General features: G+C 45.0%; 1 protein-coding gene across 2 annotated transcripts in view; it reads left to right on the top strand.

The window, feature by feature from the left end:
- HDAC6 (histone deacetylase 6) overlaps positions 1–24,758 on the top strand; it is a 167,787-nt gene that overhangs the window by 79,339 nt on the left and 63,690 nt on the right. For both annotated transcript variants that reach the window (XM_086940369.1, XM_086940370.1), the window contains 8 exons: positions 62–129; positions 939–1,119; positions 20,539–20,667; positions 20,925–21,093; positions 21,242–21,375; positions 21,968–22,036; positions 22,502–22,694; positions 23,252–23,401. In XM_086940369.1, coding sequence (XP_086796495.1) covers positions 62–129; positions 939–1,119; positions 20,539–20,667; positions 20,925–21,093; positions 21,242–21,375; positions 21,968–22,036; positions 22,502–22,694; positions 23,252–23,401 — 1,093 coding nt within the window. The remainder of the gene's footprint in view (positions 1–61; positions 130–938; positions 1,120–20,538; positions 20,668–20,924; positions 21,094–21,241; positions 21,376–21,967; positions 22,037–22,501; positions 22,695–23,251; positions 23,402–24,758) is intronic.

Raw genomic sequence — 24,758 nt, forward strand, 5'->3', positions numbered from 1 at the left:
CCTTCTCCCCGCTCCCCTTCTCTCCCAATCTCTTTACCTTCCACCTTTTCCCTTCACTCAGTGCCTTGGCATCCATTTCAGAGGCCATTGCAGCGCATTACAAGTACTGGAAAAGTCTGCGTCACTACGGTGAGATCCTCTACTTTTCATCTAAGCTGGATTAAATTTGGGAAATTGTGTGGGAAGAGAATGTCTGCATGTGATTTTGGTACAAAGCGTGTTACTTGGAGGGCTTGGCAGTTAGTGATCATACTGTGAGCATTGAGATTTCAGCACCATTAGAAATGGAGTGAAAAGAGTAGTGTGGGAGCGATGACAGTGTAAGAATTGTGCAGTGGTAGACATCCAAATGTACTCTTAGAAGAGAATTTGTTTCTGCCCAATAACTATGTATAACGCCAGCATAGGACCTTTACTAGTGGCTAGTGCTTAGAATGTACACTATATGTACAGATATTTAGTGAAACAACATATGTGAGATAAATGTTATGAATGCCATGTATTCCATTACATGTATGCTTGCTTTGCGCAATAGCCATGCTTCAAGACCACCCTTGATTAATATTATTTTTTTATAAATACATTTGAATAAAGAGAAGCAGCAAAGGTATATGTGCATTTAATATGTCACCAACATAAATATTAATGCATTGCGAGAACATAGGAATAACTAATTACAGGGACATGGAGTCAATGTTGTTATTCAGTACACTTGACAAGCTTGAGGGATATAAGGACTAAAGTCACGAGCACAGATTTTGTTGAGTTCTGAAGGAGGTTTAAGAAGCTGTCTTCATACTGCAACATGAAAATGAATGGTGGCAGAAGTGATCTAGGACACTATCTAGGAAGAAAGGGAGGCAAGACGGTCAATTTGTGTTTGTAGTGAGACATCATGTATTCCTGTGCTTTCTAATCCCTCCATGTTCTTTGTGCAGGTGAAGTGGATCAGCCCGAGGAGGAATCAGAGGAGCAGAAAGGAGAAGCACTTCCCACGTCCCAAGAGCTAAATGTTATCCTGGACACAACCATGGCTGAAGTCATGCGAGCGCTCCCACCAGAGAGGACAGGACTGGTATATGATGAGAGGATGATGGAACATGCAAACGCCTGGGACAGGTATGGTAGCAAGAGATGGATGAGAATTGGGGTGGATACAACACATCTATCACTCTATCTCTTGCTTTACCTCACTTTCCTCTATCTACTACCCTGTGTATCTCTCAGATCCTCCAGAACACATTTTTTTTACCACACACTCCAACTCTTCACATCCTACTCTTCCCATCACAGCTTTGTCTCTACGCCCCACCTCTTACTGTATACCCTCCCCTGCCTGTTTTTTTCACATATCCCTTAACCCTTAGGTTTACCTCCGGATTTTGCCCTCCACATCTACTTTTTACCTCTCCTTCACTTCTGTCTCACAACTCTGTCTTTCTATCTCACCACTCATTACTCTTCTCTTCCTCTGCTCTACTTTTCATCTCTTCCCCTCAGCTGTTTATCTCTGCTTCTGGCCTCTTTGCCTTTACCTGTCAACTCTTTGGCTCCGCTGTCACCTCTTTCTAACCGCTGCTCAACTGATTATATCTACTAGCTCCTCCTCCTTTTGACCTATCTCTTACCCTCACCTCTCTTCCCCATCTCTTTTTACTTCACCACTATATTAATTTCTCTCTAACCGAGCTGTGTCTCTGGCATAGCTTCTCCCTCTACCTCATAACTGTCTCTTTTCTGTACATTTCACTCAGTCTCATATCACTCTACCCCCACTTCTGTCTGTTGGTCTATCGATCCTACTCTGTATCTGTTTTCCTCCCCTTTAGACGCTCTGCTTTCTCGTTCTTGGCCTCATGCAAATTCACGGAAATCATAATAAGAAAATGGTGATGATGAATCAAAAAAGAAAACATTTAATAAATGTGTTCTAGTTAATAACCCAAAAAACTATAAAGTACAGTGAAACAATATGCAGTTTATATATTTTTAAAAATTAGTAATGTGCCTAACTAAAAAGAAGTAATAGATGAAATTAGGTTTAGGGGAAAAGGCTTTAAATAGGTTTATAGTAAGGGTTAAGGTTAGGATTAGCTTTAGCCTTAGGACCAAGACTTCCTTCAAAAGAATATTAATTTATTAGGTCTTCCCTTGCACAGCAAGAATGGAAACAGCCAGTTCAAACTGAGAACAGATTTAGCCAAGCCTTAGAAATATCTCTATTGAAAAAAACATATTCTTAGTCAAAGAACTCCATGCCATCTCCTGTCTAGGGGTCCCACTGTGGTGATTAATCAACATGCCCCACCACCATATCCTAGTACCATACATTTGGGACATTGACAATGGCTTTCTCTGGATAGTGGAGAATGCATTGTTTCTTACAGAAACAGGAGTGACCTCCATCTCCTGGTGAGACCCTATACCTAGCTAGCCATAAAGATCTATTACCCGATTTCCAGCGGCCCATGATTGTTTATAGTGATTGATGTACCCATACATATTCAGCTGTACAACTTTGTGACAAGGAACATACTATTGGTCAATAAATTATGGTGATAAAAGCACAATTTTGCCCATTTTGATACAAAAAACTCTGAGATGAACCCTCCGAAACCCCCTTTGGGATACACTTGTTTGCTCAGGCATATGTATTTGCTTTTATGCCCCACAACTTTCAACGTTCACCCGCCACCTCTGGTGTGTTGACTACAAAGTGCTTCTACTTTCAGATCCCTTCTGACTCCAGAGCGGCATGTGATCCCAAACCAACTTTGAGTGTTTTTGTCATCCTGCTTTTGTTCTGAACAAAGCCTACCCAGGGGCTTATATGTTGTGGAGTGCAGCCTGTAATTCTGACGAGAGACTGCTTTTGACCATGGATTGAAATTTTCGTGATGGAAAGTACATTCAATTACAATGTTATTTGATGTTTTCCTGGGTCGGAACTGTCAGCATGGACATGTGAAATAACTTGGAAGAGGCATGAATACTGAGACTGCTTTATCTGGGATCATGATGAGCCGAACTGTGCAATGTGTGAAGAGTCATGGCTTTTTTATTTATTAGGCCAATTATGCAGCATACCTGGACCAGCTGGTGTGATGGTGCTTTATACATTGCAAGAGAGAATTCAACAGTATTACGGTACATTGAGATGGAGAATAGGAATAACCCAAAACAATTGAGAAAGGCATTAGATTTGTCTAGACTAAAGTTTACAGTCTATAGTGTCTGTATGCGCTGAAGTCCCTTCAGAGGCAAATATAATTTGTGGGGGTGAGGAGAGTCTTGCTGACCTCAAAATGTCCAGAAGGTTCCTTTAAAGAGCAAATGCTAACTTTGGTGACTGGGAGAATCAAAATGATGACTAAGTTGGGATTCTCTTCTAAGAAAGGCTACATTATGTGATTACTCAATTGAGAACTTCTTCAGCTGGCCCTTCATCAGTCGAGTCAACTGGTTAAAAGCATAATGCAGGTTAGAAAAATGGAATTAGAGGGGGAGGAGCCAAGATGGCGACCGGGTCGGACGTGTAGTCCCTCGGTTCCGCGGACCATCTCTTTCTTCGCGTCTATCCTGCCGGAGATCCTGCGCCCAGAAGGCACATTGCGGTAGCCGTAATGTCCCGACGGCTCGTGGGGAAATCTTGAAGCCCACGCTCCTCTACAACCGGGAGAAATGTTCGAATGAAGTTCGAGACCCGCGGCGGCCCTGAGACCGGGGCCTCGAGTGGATTTCGGAGCCGGCTGTGGAGTGAATAACACCCGGCGTCGGCAGCTGTGCTGAACCGGTCGGACCATTTGAGGAAGTCAAGGCCGTTTCTGGACCGCCCGCCCCACCGGAATACAGGTACAGGGTTGATTGTGCCTGGCGCCTGTGTCTGGAGCAATTTTATGCCTGCGGGAACCCTTATCGTGAATTGCCGACGGTTTGCCTCAATGCTGCCCCGCTACTAGCGGGAGGTTCCCGAACTATCCACTCCACTGACTCCAAGCAGAGCGGCTGGCTTGCGGGATAATGCCTACAGCTGCTTCCTGGGTCTGTTTACCACTCTTATCTGAGGCGTAGACCTACTGCGTACTGCGAGCAGCCTGCCCCTGGCCTGGAGGGCTTCCATTTGGACCGTGAAGTGAGTAATGGCGCACAATCTTGGGGAGTCGGGGCCTTGGAGCGGCCATGGATGTGGGGTGCAGAGGGATGTGAGTGGACGGGAGCGTGGATGTAATCAAGGCTACGGTGATCTATTGGCGGCCATTGTCTCCTTCCGTCACGAAATGATATACTCTGTGCAAACCCTGATCAGCAAGGTTGACGGTATAATGATTGCACCGGGGTGCTCGAACATGGCGGACTTGCCGGACCACAGTGATGCTTTTCACCCAGAGTCTGACTATTACAAGATGGCGGCCTCGCCCAACAGTGATTGCCTTGGGACTCCAGGTTCCGAGGCTGCCTTTGCAACGAACGATGTCTGCCCGGACCGAAGCGCGACCCATGGTTTGCGATCACGACGGGAGTCTTCTCCCCACGCCTTGCCCCTTGATACCCAGGGATCACTCCAGAAGGAGCTGGATATCGAGACTCTCCTCCCTTGCTCGGCCTTGTAGTTTACTACGGGGTTGTGTACTCCTTTGTGGGACCGTTGGACTCCAGTGTTTTTGATCTGGTTGAGTGTTGGAAGCGAAGTGCCCCCTTTGGATGACTGTTCGCGCCTTTCTGGGTTACTTTTGTTGGCGGGGGGGGGGGGAGAGTGAAGACGGGACAGGGATGACCGCTTTTTATCGTTGACTGATGGTTTCCTTGTTGCAGACCGAATTGGATGTGGGGCATTTTGATTTTTTGGGTAACGCAATGTGCTGACTTCGTGCTTTTTAACATTGTATGCTTGTAATGCTGTTCTTTTACCGGACAATATATCCTGGGCTACTATTGAACTACTTGACCTATGGGAAGAGGGCGCCGGGGGACTGGTGGCGGGCTCCTCCTCCACCTCTCTTTATTCATTATAGTTGTAGGTTAGAAACCCTTTTCTTACTTCTATATTTCGGGACTCCTTTTAGTGGGGCGACAGGCACACTGCTATGGGGGGGGTAGGCCATAGCCAGCTGCAGGGGTGCAGGGTGGGGTTTTTGTTTATTTTCTTTTTTGTTCTATGGGCCTTCTATTCTTTTTCCTTTTTCTTCTGGGTTTAAACGTTTTTCTTTAATTTGGACAGTAATGGTTCTGGTACTTTTAGTGCACTGTATGTATATCTCTCCTGATCCTTTTCTGCCACAACCATTGTGCTGCTTTATGACATCCTGCCACCGTTTCCCCTTCAGAACTTATCTTTGAAAATTAGACCTCATTACTTCTGTAATAGATCCTTCGCGCACTGCCTTATTGTTATGTGAACCCTCTGTGAGCCTTCGGGCGTTTTGTATTGGCTATGTGTATGGTGCATCATCAATAAAGGTCTTCCAAAAATTAAAAAAAAAAAATGGAATTAGAAATACTTTTTCATAACTTGTCCAGCCCTTTCATCAGACCTTCACCCTTATTATATGTCTCTTCCCAATCTAGAGTTCCATGCCAGAATACTCTCTGTTGTCTGATTGAGAACAGCTTGAGAAGCATGGTCTTCATTACCAGGAACACACAGAGCACAGGGCTGAGAAAGAGCTTAAACAGGACAAAAAAGATGTGTCCTGTTTGTGTTAAGCTTAAGACCAAACGCAAAGTCAAGAGTTTTTTTGGATGAGGAAACCTCACCCACATTACGTGGCATGCCTCATCATTGGCTTCCTCAACCCACCTTGGTCAGGTGCTACTACCCGGGTGGACTCAACCTCGGGCTCAGAGGGAGTTCTTAATAAGGTATTTACTCTGTATATATATAAGGGTTCCAGTTCTCAAACTACCTTAGGGTAAATCAAAGAGGATTCCTTTATATATAGGTTCCTTAGGTATGGTTAAAAACTTCCCATTGATGTTACGGGTGTTACGATGTCTACATCCATATGCCTGCTGGCATGTTTTTGCCCAGGGTACTGTCTACAAGGTGGTCACAGACATTCATCAGGGCTTTCCGAAAGGAGGGATCTCCTAAAGAACAATTCTACACTTCCATATGTTATGTTATGTTATGTTATGTTATTTATTCTTTTATATAGCGCTCGGCTACTCAAAAAGAGTGTCCCGGCGCTTTATTGGAGAAAGGAAAAACTGCGACAGAATAACATAACACCAGATAAAAGAATAAACGGAGTGCCAGACAAAAGCTCACAGTAAACAGACTACTGAGTAAACAGCCAAGTTTTAAGGCCTTTTCTAAAAGCCAGCAGGCTAGTGGCTCCCCGCAGAGCAAGCGGCAAAGAGTTCCACAGCTGTGGTGCCAGCAATCCAAAAGAGCGGCCTCCAAGGCGCGCTTTCTTTACACGTGGAACAACTGCCAAGTACAGGGATTCCGACCTCAGAGACCTGGTCGGTTGATAAAAGACCAGTCTCTTTTGGAGGTACTTAGCTCCCCCCTTGTGAAGAGCTTTATAGGCCAGAGTCAGAGCCTTAAAGGCGATCCGCTTGCGGATGGGAAGCCAGTGCAAAGTTTTCAACAGGCCCGAGGCACTGGAACGCCTATTAAGACCATAAATTGCCCTTGCAGCGGCATTCTGCACCCCTTGAAGCCGCTGCAGCAAGTACTCTGGGAGGCCCAGGTAAAGAATGTTGGAATAATCCAACCTGGACCCAATCAGAGCCTGGACTGTCAATGTCCTGTGTTCCTCGGAAAGCAGGGGAAGAAACCTCCGCAGCATCCTAAGAATGCCGAAGCAAGTGCCCGACACCCCCAGGATCTGGGATTTCAAGGTTAGCCTATTATCCATCTTGACCCCCAGATTCTTGGCAACCTGGGAGGAACAAGACGGAGGGAACATATTCATTGGCCACCAGGCCTGCCAGTCTGGCTCTGTGTCACACCCAAAGAAAAGTACCTCGGACTTATCGGAATTGCACTTGAGGCTGTTCAGATGGAACCATTGAAAAACAGCCCCAAGGCAATCCCGAATACTCTCCCCATCAAAGTCACCTCCTCTCTTACAAGAGAAGAGGAGCTGGGTGTCATCCGCGTAGGATACGATCTGGGCGCCATGCGACTCCACCAACGCCGCCAACGGGGTCATAATGATGTTGAAGAGGGTCGGGCTCAAGATAGAGCCCTGAGGGACCCCGACTCCCAGAGGCGGCATAACGGCGGAATCCGGCAGAGCCCATATCGTTTGCCGGCGGCCGGCTAGAAAGGAAGAAAACCAGTCGAACACCGTCCCCCGTAGGCCTATCTCAGAGAGTCTGGCGAGAAGACCATCATGGGGAACGGTGTCGAACGCCGCCGACAAATCTAACATCACCAGCATGACTTTGCCCCCAGAGTCCAGAACCCCTTTAATGGTCTCTGAGACTTCAAGGAGCGCAGTCTCTGTGCTAAGATGGGGACGAAAGCCCGATTGGGTGGCATGCAGGATCTCGTTGGTTTCAAGGAAATTGGAAAGCACACCTTGAACGTGTTTTTCCAAAATCTTCGTGAGAGCCGGCAACAGAGAGATGGGCCTATAATTAACTGGGGCCTTCGGATCTAGGCCTGGCTTTTTGAGCAAGGGAATCACCATCGCCTGTTTCCAAGCTTGTGGGACCACTCCATGCTTCAGCGAAAGATTTAACAGCGGGTTGGCCAGTGGTTTAATCACCTCCGCAACTTTCGCTAGAAATTTAGCAGGGCATGGGTCAAGGGGTGAGCCCGATTTTAAATTGCCCATTAGAGCTAAGGAGTCAGGAGCAGAAATCGGTGGAAACACACTCAGCGTCACACCTGGCCAGGCCTGCGGCGATATGGTGATATCAGGTTCAATCTGGACCGTGGACACTGGTGCCAGGAACGACTCCTGAATGCGTTGGATCTTGCTCGCAAAGAACTCAGCAAGGTCCGTAGCCCAGGTACCAAATGGCTTTTCGTCCGAGGTGTTAGACCATGGGGACGTGAATTCTCTCACAATGGAGAAAATCTCCTTGCAGGAGTTAGAAGCAGCTTCTATTCTCCTGGCTAGATATGCTTTTTTTTCCAGGCGAATGTCCCGGTAATAAGCCTTAACCACCGTTTTGTAGGTCCGCTTGGCAACAGTATCATAGTGTGCCCGCCAGGCTCTTTCGGCTACCTTGCACTGCTGCCGCGTAGCCGACAGTGCAGCGGTGAACCAAGGCGCAGAGACCCGTTTCGGGGAGTTAAGAATTTTCTACCTTCACTACGTAAAAAGAATTTTCCCATTTGTGGGTCACAAATCACATCATGTTTACAGTCTATACTCGCACATTCTTCAAGAAGCAGCCACATAATGTAGATGAGGCTTCCTTATCCAGAAACTCTGGAGTCTGCATTTGGTCTTAGAGTAAACACAAACCGGGCACATTGCCTTTGTCCTGGTTAAGCTTTTTGTCAGCCCCGTACTCTATGTGCTTATAGGTATTTAATTTGGAGGACGTACTGTGGCTTAGTCTTTTCTCCCTTATATCTCATTGTTTTATTACTGCATTACCATGAGACACCATCTTTATGTTCCACAGTGACGTCCTCTGTTGTAATTCTGGATTTAATTCTTCATAGCCATCACTTACGGTAGGGGGTTGTGGTTCATCTGTCCTGTAAACTGAATCCTAAGCAGTGTCTAAAACGCCTTGAGGCCTAGACAAGAGCACAGTAGTCCTTCTCAGTTGTAGAAGACTTGCAGTGTTCACCAAAAGTGTCTAGCTGTTCATATAGAGCTGAGCCAGACTTGCCCCAACTCCCTTATAATAAGCATTGGTCTCTACAAACAAGTGCCTAAATTGTTGGTAACCTTGAGTATAGGTGCTTTACACAAACCCATCTTCACTTCTACGAGAGAAATTGAGATTGTTTTCTTAGATTTCTTTAAGGGTTGAGGTTAGGCCCTTTTAAAAGGTCAAGTATGACCACATATGTTGCTGCAAAGTTGTGATAGTAAGAGATGAGATGTAGCATTCTCCTACTGGACTTTGGTTAGTGGGCCAGCTCAGTCTACCACAACTTTGACACTGGCTTTAAGAGGTTGGATCATACCACTCCCTCCCATGTTTCCAAGACACCTATCAGAATACTGGACAGTCTGCCAGTTTGTTGCCTCTGTTGTCAGTTTGGCCTTCTGTAACTCAGCCAACACATTCAGGACTCGTCCCAGTTACTCTTTTCTGTTTTTACTGAAGACGGCTAATTCTTCTAAGTAGGTGACATGGAATGCATCTTGACCATCCACCATATTACTGTTCGGTCTCTACAAGGTGAGGCCTTCATAGAAGCAAATTGGCATGACAGTGAGTTGATAGAGACCCTCAAATATTAAGAACACTACCTTCTCCTTTGCTCCAGGGGTCAAAGCCATTAGCTGGTAGTCCCTGCTCAGATTAATGATAATAAGGTGCCTTGCAGCTTGCCCACAGGCTCATTGGTTTGTGCGATGTGTTTGGTATTTGTGTAAGTCTCTTTATTGAAACTTTGATAGTTAATGCAGAAGGACAGGTCCACTGGCCTTTGCTTGGATGCCTTCACCACTATACAGGCCTGTGTACCACAAGGGGGTTAAATCACTCCTAGACCCAGCATCGTCACTGCCTCTTTCTTGACGCACTCTTGAACCATGACTGACATTTTGTACATGTTGTTTTCACAGGCAGTCTGCCCCTGTATCAATATAATTTGGACAAACTGGGATCAGTCTAGATGTTAGAGAGTACAGGTGAGCAAAGCAGCCAAGCACTGCTCTGTATTCTGTCTTTTGCTTTGGTGTCAGCGGAGAGGCAAGATTAATTTCCCTTTGACCACCTTTCTTTTCTGTTCCATTCTAAAGATGTGGTAGAGGCTTACAGTACCCCACACCATGGTCTGTGACCACGGATAAAGCTTATGCTTCTTTCTCCGATATTAGGGGTTTCAATCCTACTAAGTCATTGACATCAGTGGTCTTCTTTAGACTGTGTGCGCACTGCATCACTTATCCTCCGAAGCTCGAGAACAAATCGGCTTTAGGATCAAAACTGATAACCAGTTGATTGCCTTCTGGTCAAACTGCTCCTCATGAACCTTTTGGCCATCTTCCTCAGGCTCAACATTAAGTCCATTCATTCATGAGTGCTTCCCCCAAACTCGCTCACAAGAGAGAGCTTTTCACAGGGTGTTGGAGAATTTATAAGGGCTAAACCCTACACCCTTCTATTGAAACTCGTGATTGGCAAAGAAAAGATCTGGCAGAAGGAAGTATTCACTCTTCCAGAAGGGCTCTTCCAAAGTGCCCATCATACTCCACTGTTTTGAGACACCTTTCTGGCAAACCACTATTCAAAATGGTAAGAAATGGAAAAGTGATAGTTTACACCACAATTATCCTGCATTGCCTTGATGGACGTGGCTATATAGTTACTTTCTCTATTGGAACTCAGATCTTGGAAAAGATCACAATAGCTATATGCAACAGTACCAAGAGAGCTCAGCTAAAGCATAGGTTTGAGGCATATGAGCTGCAGATTGTACACTATGCATAGATCGCCACCTAGTGTTGGGCCCGGATGTTTGCAGTTTGTTGTTGTCCTGAAAAGTTATTTGGAAGTCACGAGATAGGGGACTCCTCCTTAGGACCACATTGTGGATGGGCATCGGCTCCATCTCCAGATTGTTTTTTTCCGCCATCGGGCTTGGATGTGTTTCCTGCACTCCAGTTTGGAACCGAATTTCCTTCGGCATGCAATCCTCACCCAGTTCCACGGTATTGTCTCGATCGCGATCTACGACACGATTCTATACCAACTTCGAAGTCTTCCATTCCGGTCGTCGACGAAGGCCTTCGGGACTACCTAGGCATTCCCTTTCTGGTTCATAGAAATGACTCCATTCAAAAAGTGTCCTCAATGTGGGTCGAAGATTCCCCACACCAACCTACATGCGGTGTGCAACCTGTGCCTTTCACCAGAGCACAAGGCCAAAGACTGTTCGGCGTGTACCTCATTCCACTCCAAGAAGACGATCCGGGACCGACAAGCTTGAAGAACCATGGCTCGCTCGTCTGTTCAGATTCCCAACAACATCTTCGGCGAGGGCGTCGACGTGCCAGAACACCAGCACGCCGAAGAGAGTATCGGATCATCAGATGCTGAAGACTCCGACGACGAGGAAGTCACTCCAGCTCAACGGGTCGTAAGTAAGACCGTCGACCCCACCCCTTCCTCGACACCATCAAAAAAGGCTTCGGTCACACCTTCACCTTCGGGCTCGGGTGCACACCGAGACACTGCTTCTAACGCCCCGCCTTCGGGTCCGGCAAAGAAGACCACAAGCCTTTAGGCGGCTCGGGCTCGAGCCAGGCTGCTTCCGGTGCTGACCCATTACCTACACCGAAGAAAAAGCCATCTTCCTCTTCCATGTCGACCGTTGCTTCGACACCCAAGCACACGGCGCCGAAGACTGGCAGCGGTTCATCGACACCGAAACCGCACTCGGAGCCGAGTAAAAAATCCACCAAAGCTCCAGATTCCCATGCATCGGAGCCGAAAAAACTCTCGGAATCGAAGAAACAGATTCCCGTAAAAGACACTTTGAAAGGGCACACTCCTAAGCTAACTGCTGACTCTGTGCCTAAAAAACCTACGGAGCCAGAAATTTCGACTCCAAAGGATGTACCTGAGAGCTTTTTACACCAAAACTCTTGTAAAGGATCCCAAAACTGGACAATTGACTCTGCTCCAAGAAGAGACCACTTGAGGTGCCAGCACCTCCTCCCCCTGCAAAGAAGAGAGACATTGCAACCTCTCCATTAAGGGTCCCTTCTCCTCCACCTCCCCATACTGTTCCTACTCATACACCTCCTCCACCACAGCATTCACCTACACCATCTCCTAATCCAGACGATGATGTACACACATATTCTGATTATGAAGGTGGGGTGTACATTACCCACCACAGACTAATAGTCCCCCTCAGTCGCCTAATTCATGGGATGATTACAACACCCCTGATGTGCCTTACGTCCCACAGGATGATGTCTATCCTTCCAGACCTGCCCCACCAGAGAACACCATAGGTTTTAACCTGCTAGTCCAGAGGGCTGCACAATATCATGGGGTGGACTTACACACTGATGCAGTGGAGGAAGACTTCCTATTAGACACTTTTGACAATACACAAAGGTCTACGGCCATCTTACCAATGCTTAAGAGCTTCATCAAGCACGCAACAGAGGTTTTTAAAGACCCCGTTAGAGCTAGGGTCCTCAATCCCCGCTTTGAGAAAAAATATAAAGCTGCCCCTGCAGACCCAGCTTATATTAAATGCCCGGCACAATTAGATTCTTTAGTGGTATCCAATGCACGTAAACGTGCTAATTCCCAAACAACAGGTGAAGCCTCTCCACCAGACAAAGAATCTAAACTCCTTGACTCCTCTGGCAAAAGAACTGCGGCACAAGCAGCTAACATCTGGCGCTTTGCCAACACCCAAGCCTTGCTGTCAAGATATGACACGGCACATTATGACGAACTAGAGTCCCTAAAGCAGCACCTACCAGACAAATATAAAAACAAGGCTAATGAACTTATACAGGAAGGTAAAAATATCACTAATACTTCCATCCGGTGTGCCCTAAACACTGCAGATACTGCCTCAAGGGCAATAAATACCAGCACCTTACTACGTAGACATGCCTGGCTACGTATTTAAGGTTTTAAACCTGAGGTGCAAAACTCCATACTTAATCAGCCATTTTATGAAACACACTTATTTGGCCCAAATGTTGACGTGTCTTTGGAAAAAATGAAGAAAGACACCGACACTGCAAAATCTATGGGAGCCTTGCAGCAGCAAGCTCCCAGACATTCTTATTGTCGCTCATCGTACAGAGGCAACACAAGAGGCTACTCCTCAGAAATTCCCTCCACTTCCTACAAAACCCCTGGCCAATCCACATTCAGCTAGGGCTACCAGAGAGGGGGCTACAGGGCTAACAACAACAAAGGCAGAGGTCCTGAACAACACCTCCCGCTCTGCCTCCACCCCTGCCCAATGACTTTCCTCCCCTTCCCCCCAACATTCCACTCCTGTGGGGGGAAGACTCCAACAATTCCTGCCTGCATGGATCAACATCACATCAGACAGGTGGGTGCAACAAATTATTCAATCAGGTTACTGTCTAGAATTAACATCTACCTCCCCAAACATACCACCCAAAAAGCTTCCAATGTCACAAGAACATCTGTCACTGTTAAAGCAAGAAGTAGTATCTCTGCTAGAAAAAAGTGCAATAGAACTAGTTCCTCTGCACCAGCAAAACAAGGGGGTTTACTCTCTGTATTTTCTAATCCCAAAGAAGGATTGCTCTCTGAGGCCTATTTTAGACCTCAGACCGCTAAACATATACATACAGTCAGACCATTTTCACATGGTCACACTCCAGCAAGTCCTTCCTCTCTTGTCACAAGACGACTTCCTGGCTACTCTAGACCTCAAGGAAGCATACTTCCACATTCCCATTCACAGGAAGTATCTCAGGTTTGTAATAGACGGGCAGCACTACCAGTTCAAAGTACTCCCATTAGGAGTCACAACAGCACCAAGGGTGTTCACCAAGTGCTTGGCAGTGGTGGCAGCGCATCTACGAAGACAGCACATCAATGTCTTCCCGTACCTCGACGACTGGCTCATAAAAGCCAGCTCACACAATCAATGGGTAAAACACACTCATGCCACCATCCAGCTGCTCCCCAACTTGGGGTTCACAATAAACCACACCAAGTCTCATCTACAGCCATCCAAAGTACAACAGTACCTAGGTGCCACAATAAGCACCTCAACAGCTTTAGCTTATCCCACCCCAGCAAGGATAGCCAGCATGCAAACTCTCCTAACAACGTTTCAGCTACAACACTCCCTCCCAGCACGGGTGTTCATGCAACTCATAGGGATGATGGCCTCTTGCATCTTCATAGAACCCCATGAAAGACTTAAAATGCGTCCGCTACAAGAGTGCTTATCACGTCAATGGAATTAGGCTCAAGGTCACTTAACAGACCTAGTGTTGGTAGACGTTCGAACTCATCGCTCTCTGCAATGGTGGAACACCAAAAACCTTTCCAAGGGACGACCATTCCTAGAGCCAGTTCCTCAGATAATCTTGACAGCGGACGCATCGCTCTCTAGCTGGGGAGCTCACCTACTGCAACACACCATGCAAGGCAGGTGGACACTGCAACAAAAGTTACTCCACATCAATCATCTGGAGTTACTAGCAGTATTCCTGGCACTAAAAGCTTTCCAGAAGCAAGTAGTGAACAAAGCTGTGTTAGTCCGCACAGACAACATGACAGCAATGTATTACATACAGAAGCAAGGAGGCACACACTCCCTGCAACTATCTCAACTAGCACAGGTAATATGGAGGTGGGCCATACCTCAGAACGTATGGCCCACCTTCTAGCCCAACATGTCCCAGGAGTACAAAATACTATAGCAGATCTGGTAAGTCGTCAAACACAACAGACCCACAAGTGGGAACTTCATATGCAAGTACTTCAGCCATTCTTTCAGATGTGGGGACAACCTCAGATAGACCTATTTGCCACCCACGAAAACGCAAAATCTCCAAGCTTCGCCGCCAGATATCCTTACCCACTATCCAAAGGCAATGCGATAAGGCTGAATTTGTCAAACAGATTTGCGTACGCTTTTCCACCTCTACCACTCATGCCACTAGTAGTACGCAAACTACAGCAGCATTCTCTGACCCTCATCCTAGTTGCTCCAACGCGGGCCAGACAACCGTGGTACACTACACTTCTACAACTGTCTGAAGTACCACACCAAAAACTGCTCCTTTCTTCACACCTCTTAACACAGAACCGTGGAGAGATCAGACACCCGGACCCAGCTCAGCTCAACCTTGCGATCTGGCTTCTGAAGTCCTAGAATTTGGATTTCTGAACCTTCCTCCAGACTGCATAAAGTCATTAAAGAATCTAGACGTCCTACCACTAGGGCATGTTATGCAGCCAAGTGGAAGCGATTTGTAATATATTGTCATAACAACACTATTATTCCCTTAGATGTGGCTATTCAACACATCATAGGTTACTTACTGCATCTACCAAGATGTAACTTAGCCTATATGTCTATTAGACTACATCTTGCTGCAATAGCAGCATATCTGCAGAAAAGACCGCATCAATCTCTGTTCAGAGTGCCTGCCATTAAGGCCGTTATGGAAGGCCTTAAAAGAATAATTCCTACCAGAGTACCACCTTTACCTGTCTGGAATTTAAACGTTGTTCTCACAAGGCTAATGGGGCCTCTCTTCAAACCCCTACACAGATGTGAACTACAATTTTTAACATGGAAAGTTGTGTTCCTAGTAGCTATTACTTCCCTGCGCAGAGTTAGTGAACTACAAGCACTAACCATTCAAGAACCCTTCTTGCAAATGCATAAAAATAAGGTTGTTCTGCGTACTAATCCAAAATTCCTGCCTTCATTTTTCCATTCCATCTCAATCAATCTGTGGAACTGCCTGTTTCCTTCTCGCAACCACAGTTGGTAGCAGAAAGAGCTCTTCACACTTTAGATGTCAAAAGAGCGTTGCTATACTACATAGAAAGAACACAACCCTTTCGTAAGACAAAACAACTTTTTGTGTCTTTCTCACCACCACACAAGGGCAATCCCATTTCAGAATCTGGAATAGCTAGATGGATTGTCAAATGCATACAGATTTGCTACCACAAAGCTAAACGTACGCTATCTGTTCCTCCTAAAGCCCACTCTACCAGAAAGATAGGGGCTTCAATGGCATTTTTAGGGAACATTCCCCTAGATGACATCTGCAGAGCAGCTACATGGGCTACACCACACACATTCATAAAAGACTATTGTGTAGATGTGCAAACAAAACAACAAGCTAATGTGGGCCAGGCTGTTCTCAAAACATTATTCCAAACTACTGCAACAGATAGGGGTGGTCGCCACTAAGAGTGGGTACTGCTATATAATCTATGCATAGTGTACAATCTGCAGCTCATATCTGGAACGGAAAATCCTACTTACCAGTATGCATCTGTTCTTGGCATGTAGAGCTGCAGAGTTGTACACGCCCACCCGCCTCCCCGGCTACCCTTGTCTGTTCCAGTATTATCTTAATTAGATACAAATTACACGGGCATCCTTCCTGTACTTCCAAAGCTCCATCATTTCCCTAATGGCGAAAAACAATCTGGGGATGGAGCCGATGCCCATGCGCAATGTGGTCCTAAGGAGGAGTCCCCTATCTCGTGACTTCCAAAGAACTTTTTAGGACAACAACAAACAGCAAACATCCGGGACCAACACTAGGTGGGGATCTATGCATAGTGTACAACTCTGCAGCTCTACATGCCAAGAACAGATGCATACTGGTAAGTAGCATTTTCCTTTCAGAGTAAGTTGTGCATAACGCACAAGTACATGTTTGTTGCTTTATGCTGTTGAGGTAGCTGCTACTTTGCCAACTACCCTTATTGCTACTGTATAAATGTACTTTCCTAAACACCAGGTGACCGCATCAGAAGCAACCTTGGGATAGTCCTTGCTTCTCTGTTTGTGAGCATTTACTGTTGTGAAGCACTCTGACACAGATGCTCTGTATAGATTTGTTATCGTTGAGGTGAACATTTACTGTTGTAAAGTGCTCTGATACCTTCGGGTCTAGATAGCACTATATAAAACTCTCAAATAAATACATAATAAATACATTTGGAAACAATGCCTTAAAAAGCAATGATTGAAATCTTTCCTGCAGGAAACTCCAGTTGTTGAAATTTCTAGGACTTCCCTTAGGCTTCCAGCCTCCATTATCTAATAACCTATATGGTGTGCAGACTCTGTTGAGAGCAGGTAGTTCTAGGTCCACACAGTTGTACCTGTGCATTCTCTCTAAGACTTGGTTTTGGTCACTGTTTTCCAAGAGGGCATTTGTTGTAGTGGCTTTAATTTTCAAAAGCTGAGAATGAGACCTTTCTAATCCGTCACCCCAGCTGCAAATAATTGTTTCCTAAAAATACCCATTTTGTGATTATCTCTGCCGCCACCCATAATCTCTCCATATGGGAGATCAGCTTCAGCAACAAGAAAGAAAAAGGGTGAAAAGTGTCAGTTTACTGGGTATGCTGCACTTCCAGCCTCCTTGAAGATATTCTCATATCTTACAAATTAATGGCTAACCATGGTTGTACTTTCACCTAAATCCTAGAGAACTACAAATTGATTTCCAACAATTTTCGTATATTCACTAATCACAGAGTGTTGATCATTTTCCCATCCACAAAGAAAGTACAAAGTGAGTGGGGTGTTTGGAGGGTGCAGTATATCCACACTGGCAAGTTCACTGGCCTCCTCCTCATGCACATAAAAGAGAGTTTGGCTGTCTGTCAGATTAAGGGTGATGACTGAATCTTTTAGGGCAGCCCTTTTTGAGTTGGTCCTTCTTGCCACAGCTAAAGTAGTCACCATGCTGTATATGGAGTTGATCCCCCTCACTTCAGTTCCTTTTTGGGAAGACCCACTTTCTTGGCCTTTTATCCAGGCTGGGAGACAAGAAATCCATCGTCCCATTCTTTTTAGGGTTTAAATTATGGTTTGTAGAAAGCTGACCCTGTCCCTTCTCACCTGCCCTCTCGGTTGTCTACTGATCACCTTGCTACTACTATTATTTTGGCAGCTGTCAATTGTGAGGCATGGCATGCTCCAGCAGTTCCAGTCATTACTTGAATGGGCCATTCAGGTAGCAAGAGGTTCTACAAAATGTTTTAATCCTTGTTCCCTTTCTACTAGAAGTCCAAATTATATTTTAGACAACAAGTCTAGGTCGCAAAATTCGAAACCCCCCGGATTCTTCCTGAAATTCTTAGGGTACTGGACTGCACATAATCCGGATCGTCTCACCAGAGCATAATACATATAGTCATATTTCATATTCTCTCATGCAAGTTTAGAATGTTATTATTCCCACTGTAGGAGGGGGGTAGGGGATCCAATGATGTCACAGTTTATCACACCACGCACTGGACTTTCATCCCAGAAAGAGGGACCTATGTAAATAAAAAACAGTTTTGTGCTGAGAATAACGTTGTGTATAAACATACTTCTGCATTCGTTTTTGATGAATTCACTTTGCCTGTATTATTTTAAAATCCACACATGCAAATGGCATTTCACAATGTACATATGACCATAACTCTACATAAACGGTATGTCCATGGCATGCGTTGCTGTTGGCATACATTCTCTGCATACTCCTACCATCTAGTGTTGGGTGGGGACATTTGCAAATTGTATTTGTTTGAAGAAATTTCAGGCAACAAGATACCTGATTACTTCCCCCTTTGCCCACAATGTACCAGTACAAAGACTCTACCTCAGATTGTTTTTTCCACCTTTGGGTTCAAACATTCCAGCCCCAGGACTGACAAAAGCTTGTCTGGGACTTTTGGTGCCTGTTGTCGAATCATCAGTGAAGCTGTACATCCTATTCCTGTATAAGGGTGTGATGAGGATGTGCCACAGAGGTCACAATGGATCTAAGTGATCTCTTTACATTTGGTGCATCTTTCAATTAGAAGCAAGGGAAGGCTTGGGAGAGTTGCAAAGTCTTTGCTTCTTCATTTCTGCCCCCACATGATTTTCTGCATCATTCTTTTTGCAAATTCATCTTTGATACCCTGGCAGCCCTAGGTAAAGTACTGTTGTGTAAGCGAAGTAGACTTGGTTTTAGACCCTTTGGCCAGATACTGTAAAGATACAGCTACAGTTCGTTGAAAAGCACTTGAAAAATGGAGCTGAGCGAGAGAGGTTCCATCTTCAGTCTTGCTCAGCCTTCTACCATCAAATCTAATTTTCTGTGCCTAGGTTTCCATCATAAAGGTCCCATCTTCCTTCTTGCTCAGCCTTCTGTCATCAAGTCTCATTTTTTGTGTCTTACATAAAAAACATGCAGGATCAATTGTGAGAGCTTGTAACACAATCCTTTTAAAAAATGAATTCTGGGATCCCTCTTACTTTTTTGTGCTCCCTTTCAGAGACTTCCATAGCTTCAGGAATTTTTTTGCAGTACATAGCAGATTTTCTAGACTTCAGACTTTGCAATGGTCCATTGCTTTCTTCAGATTCCCATGTATACTGCCATCCGTAGGAATTAGGCAGTGAAAGATGGAACCATGTGAACAAGTGGATAAGGGAGTTTGCTTGTAATGAGCACACTGCTGTCAGTTGTAAACTGTTTTTACAGGTATGTAACTTTTTTTTTTTTTTAGAAACATGCAATGAGGATGACCATCGTAGGCCACAGTGGCTCTGAGTGAACACTTTAAATGTGATGCATCTTTCAGTTGGAAGCCAGGGATGGCTTGGGTAGTTGCAGAGGCACCTGTTCTTCATTCCTGCCCCACATACTTACCTGCATAATTCATTTTACATATTAATCTTTGATGCCCTGTTAGCCCCGGGTAAAGCACTCTAATGTAAGTTACGTAAGCTAAGAAAACTTGGTTTTAAACCCTTTAGTCTGATAACGTGAAACTATCTTCACTCTAGCTCAGTCTCCTTCCTGCATGTCTCGTCTCGTCCCGTCTTCACTCTTGCTCAGCCACCTACCTGCATGGCTCAGCCCGTCTTCACTCTTGCTCAGCCTCCTACCTGCATGTCTCGTCCCTTCTTCACTCTTGCTCAGCCTCCTTTCTGCATGTCTCGTCTTGTCTTCACTCTTGCTCAGCTGTCTACCTGCATGTCTTGTCCCGTTTTCAGCCTTGCCCGCCTCCTTCCTGCATGTCTCCTCCCGTCTTCACCCTTGCTCAGCCTCGTACTTGCAAGCCTAATTTTTCTGTGCCTAATGGAAAAAAACTTGCAGGGGTCTCATGCGAGCTTGTTGCACAATGTATTTAAAAACTCTGGTACCCCTCTTACTTTACCATGCTTCTTTTTGGAGCCTTCCATAGCGTCAGGTCTTTTATTCAGTACACCATGGGTTTCTTGACTTCAAACTTGGAATGCTCCTTTCATTTCTTAGGACTCTCATAAATGCCTCCATCCAAAGGAATTGGACTACGAGAGATGAAGCCTTCTGTACAGGTGGACAAGAAGGTTTGCTTGTAATGAGATCTCTGCGTTCTTCAAGCAGATTGATAGGAGAAATGTGTCATTTCATTTTGCTTTTTGATGACACAGAACAGATTTAAGATTACCCATTTTTTACTGGCTCCTTAACGATTCATTTGTATGTTTTTTTGAAGCTTTGTATGGTCATATGTTATCTCATTTTATGGCATGAGAAATCACCCCTCGTCTTTCTGCTGTGGGATGTAAGCTGTTACAGTTTTGTAACATTATTTCCGAGCTCCATGCTATGCTCACTGATTATAGATAAGGTATTCAGTTCTTGTTGATGCCGTAACTTTAACAAACTTTCTCTTGTGATTGCCCTTTCTTCCTCACAGTCATCACCCTGAGCTGCCGCAGAGGATCTCTCGCATTTACGAGCGACATATGGAGCTCCGACTGGTGGAGCGCTGCTCTAGGTTGCCTGCTAGATATGCCTCTGATGATGAACTGATGATGTGCCACAGGTGGGTCTAGCTTCCTCTCTGCACCCTGCACCCACCAAACCCCAAATAACATAACTTACTCAAGTCCATGTCAGTGGAAACTAAAATTTCTTGTGTGATGCCCTCCTATTCAGATTGCTTAGTTTAAACCAAAACAATAGTTTTGCTTTTTTTTTTTAAAATGTAAGCCCTTTCAAAAACTGTCTCTCAAAATCTTAACCTATGTAATAGACCATATCGAAATTAAATGCTCCAAAATGCTGCTTTTTCGTCCGCAGCTCACAATATATCCAGACTATCCGATCCACAGCTGACATGAAGCCTCGAGACTTGCACCGTCTGGGCAGCGAGTACAATTCCATATTCATTAATCCAAAATCCTATGATTGTGCCCGCCTTGCTACCGGCTGTTCCTTCAGTGCCGTAGAAGCTGTTATGACAGGCAAAGTAAGTTTAGTAATGCATAGCAAGATGGAAAATTTGCCTTTTAAGCATGTTTGTTGTGGCTAATCTGTAAGACACTAACAATAATGTTTGATGGCTTGGCTTTTTTTTTACCTCAATGATCACCGGATTTGCATCCACATTTGTTCAGGTGCAGAATGCAGTGGCAATTGTTCGACCGCCAGGTCACCATGCAGAGAGAGGCACTGCATGTGGTTTTTGCTTCTTCAATACCGCTGCGCTGGCTGCAAGATACGCACAGAGGATAGCTGGACGACAACTCAAGTGAGTCTCTGAGCAAATAAATCTCATTTTCAGTTGTGATGCTTGGAAGGTCATTAAGTATCAAAACATATGGAAAGATGAATATTGGGTATTCTTTGGATTGGTAGATATAGGGATGATGTATGTGTGTATATTCACACAAGTTGTATAAGTTTGTGGGTAAAATATTGAAATGTAGGCTTGTTACGTCTCAGATGAAATACATTTGGCAGGACTACACCTAAATTCCAGTTTCTGAATATAGTGGCTTTGCAAGTACCATGCATCACATTTGTCGAGTGGAGGCCGAGTTTAAGTATTTTAATGTAGTGCCACTGACAGTCAGGTTTATTGCATTGGTATAGCTTACATGTGTTTCTATATTTGTTTGCAAAGATGCTGTCTGTTGTATTTAGTGTACTGTGAACAGCTATGGGAAGGATTCCATGTTAGCATGCCAGTCATGATTTATGCATTTGCAGAGCTACGTGAGGATACAGTGTTGAGAATTAAGGGCTGGCAGTTAACTATTAGGCTATGGAAGGGTGGATAAGGGTTCCTGTATTGAAAAAAGTCAAATAAAGCTCATTGCACCTTTGCTTTTTGATTATAGGGTTATGATTCTAGACTGGGATGTCCACCATGGCAATGGAACACAACACATCTTTGAAGATGACCCAAGGTAAGCTCATTCTCCTCTCTACAGTTATGAGAGTCGCGTTAGTTAACATACAAAGAACTGACCCAAACCAAACCCAGACCTACAATGAGGATTCACTCGCCTTCGTTTCACATAATCAGTCACTGAATTCCTTTCAATATGGCCACTTACCGTGAGACGTTTAGAACCAGTAATCTGGCATTGACTGTTGCTCCTGCACCCTGCTATTTAGTTTCCTCTGGCTCCCTTCTACGCACTTCATCCTTGCTCCGAGTCATATTTTCGGAGGGCTTGACAGCAGCAATTTGCTTCTGTGCCACTTCTACCTTTAAAAAAGCGATTTGATGGACATTAAAAAATTGCCAGATTAGATCAGCAGTTATTGCACTGTGTGCTTGAGCAGATGAGAGAAGAGGATGGGGAGCTGGAGTCTCTAGGGCTGAATTTTTTTGTTTGATCTCACTTTTTTCTCCAACTTCCCTGCAGCGTCCTTTATGTTTCTCTCCACCGCTATGACCATGCCACATTCTTCCCCGCCTCCAAGGATGCAGATTATAACAATGTGGGACATGGGAGTGGAGCAGGGTTCAACGTTAATATTGCATGGAATAACAGCAAAATGGGAGATGCAGAATACCTAATGGCATTTCACCGCGCTGTGATGCCAATTGCCTATGAGGTAAGGAAAGCTCTGCAGAGGTCTTTTAACTGCTGCTGTCATCCCAGATCCTGGACATGTGGTTATTTCCCAAGAACATTTTCTGTTAATTTGTGACATATCTGGTGAGAACAAGAAGAACACATTTGTTTATGTCTTTGGCAATCAAACTTTATTTGTGTGATTTACCTGCTAGGGTAGTGTTGGTCTCTTCATCAGTGTTATTGTTAAAGAGATTGCCGCACTAAGCAGCCTTTGAATGAGCTTATTGCATCTTCCAAAACAACCATTTTGTAAACGGTACAGGTGTCGGCATATCCGTACGTGATTAAATGGGCCTGTTTACTGAGGCAATGCATTGACTAAACCTGGAGACTGAACTTTGCTCTTAACCTTTGAGGGTGTCCATCGTTGATCAATAGTGAGGCCGAAGATAGAACTGACCTGGATACTTTGACTCCCCCCTCTACCCCACCCACCCCAGAATACTTTGTGATTCACTTAAGTCCAGACCAAGTACTGATGGAAAACAAATGAGAACACACTTTGAAAAAATATGTGTTTTTCCTATTTTTCAGTTTAACCCAGATCTGGTTGTGGTGTCAGCTGGCTTTGATGCTGCGCGGGGCGACCCTCTGGGTGGGTGCCTAGTGAGCCCAGAAGGCTATGCACACATGACGCACCTGCTCCTGGGACTTGCAGGTGGTAAGATCGTGGTGGTGCTAGAGGTATGTGTACATGTTTATTTCATTGGCTTACATGTGTGTTTCTTATCTGCTGAAGAGGCAGTGCTTTTTAACCTCTGTTTCAGGTACTTATCTTGATTCCATGGGTGCAAGCTCAGCACCCCTGAAACTGTACTGCTCCATTTAGTCTAGGACATCAGCCCCTGGCCTAACTGGAGACTACTCGGAATATACATTCTGATCCATTAAACTACGAGTTCAATCTCGTACATAAACTTACCCATTAACAAATAAACAAAAACTTCCAAACCACTCATTAACTTAGACCTTTTGAACTGCTAAACTACGCAAGAGGTGGGCCCAGAACTTGGGAAAACATGACAGGTTTGGCTCCCAGAACCTGAGACTATATGACAAGTGTGTCCCCAGAGCTCTGCACAGTACAGCCTACACCGGTTCCTGAACTGGACATAACACTCTGTCTGTGGCCCAGAACTTGACCGAATAAGCCAGATGAGGCTTATAAAAGCAGTAGGAATACTCCCGACGTGGGATCATTAACACAGCACAAACCTTTAGAGGGGCACCTGATGCAATGCTCCAGATGAAAAGTCCAGAACAAGCCACATAATTACAAATATGGCCTCCAAAAATAAACACAATACTTCAGTGTTGACCTCCAAATTTAAAAGTAACGACAGGTGACATGCAGAACAAGGATGAGACCTCCACCGCTAGACACCATGCTTCTGATGAAACCATAAAACCTCAGGTTTGCCATTTAAAAGTAATAGCAGCACTTTAGATAATGCATCAAGAACTGGGCTCTGTCATCCTTCTATATTGCTTTTGGTAGTTACTACAGTACTGCAGATGACCCCACTCAAATTAGGCTGAGTTTGGCAGTTGTGACTTCCAGAACATGGCACAGTGCTTAAGATGAATACTCCAGAATTCGCCACAGTCTTCCGGCAACGACTCCCAGCACTTAATAAAGTATGCTGGAGGTCACAATCAAAACTCCACACAATGCACCTGATAAAGCCCTCAGAAAAAGACTCAAGACTATAGACGTGGCCTCCAGAATGGAACACAGTACTCCAGAGAAGGTCTTAATGTTGATTTGTAGGCTATCCAGTGTTGATACATACTCCATTTACAGCTGAGTATATCTGCCCCACTACACCCCATAATTCATCTTCCGCCAGCCTTGCTTGTACTGTTTATCCAATTTGACATCATTCAAAAGGAGAACTCTGAAATGCTGTGATAAGAGAATCTTGCACTACTGCTGCGCCTGTTGCACGTTTTGCATTCTTTGCTGCAGTTCTGTGTATTTCGAGGAAGCTTGAACTATATATCTGTGCAACAGCTAAATTCAGTTCCCTAGACAGAAGGT

Source organism: Lissotriton vulgaris, chromosome 10 (genome assembly GCF_964263255.1).
Source record: "Lissotriton vulgaris chromosome 10, aLisVul1.2, whole genome shotgun sequence".
NCBI classification, from domain to species: Eukaryota; Metazoa; Chordata; class Amphibia; order Caudata; family Salamandridae; genus Lissotriton; species Lissotriton vulgaris.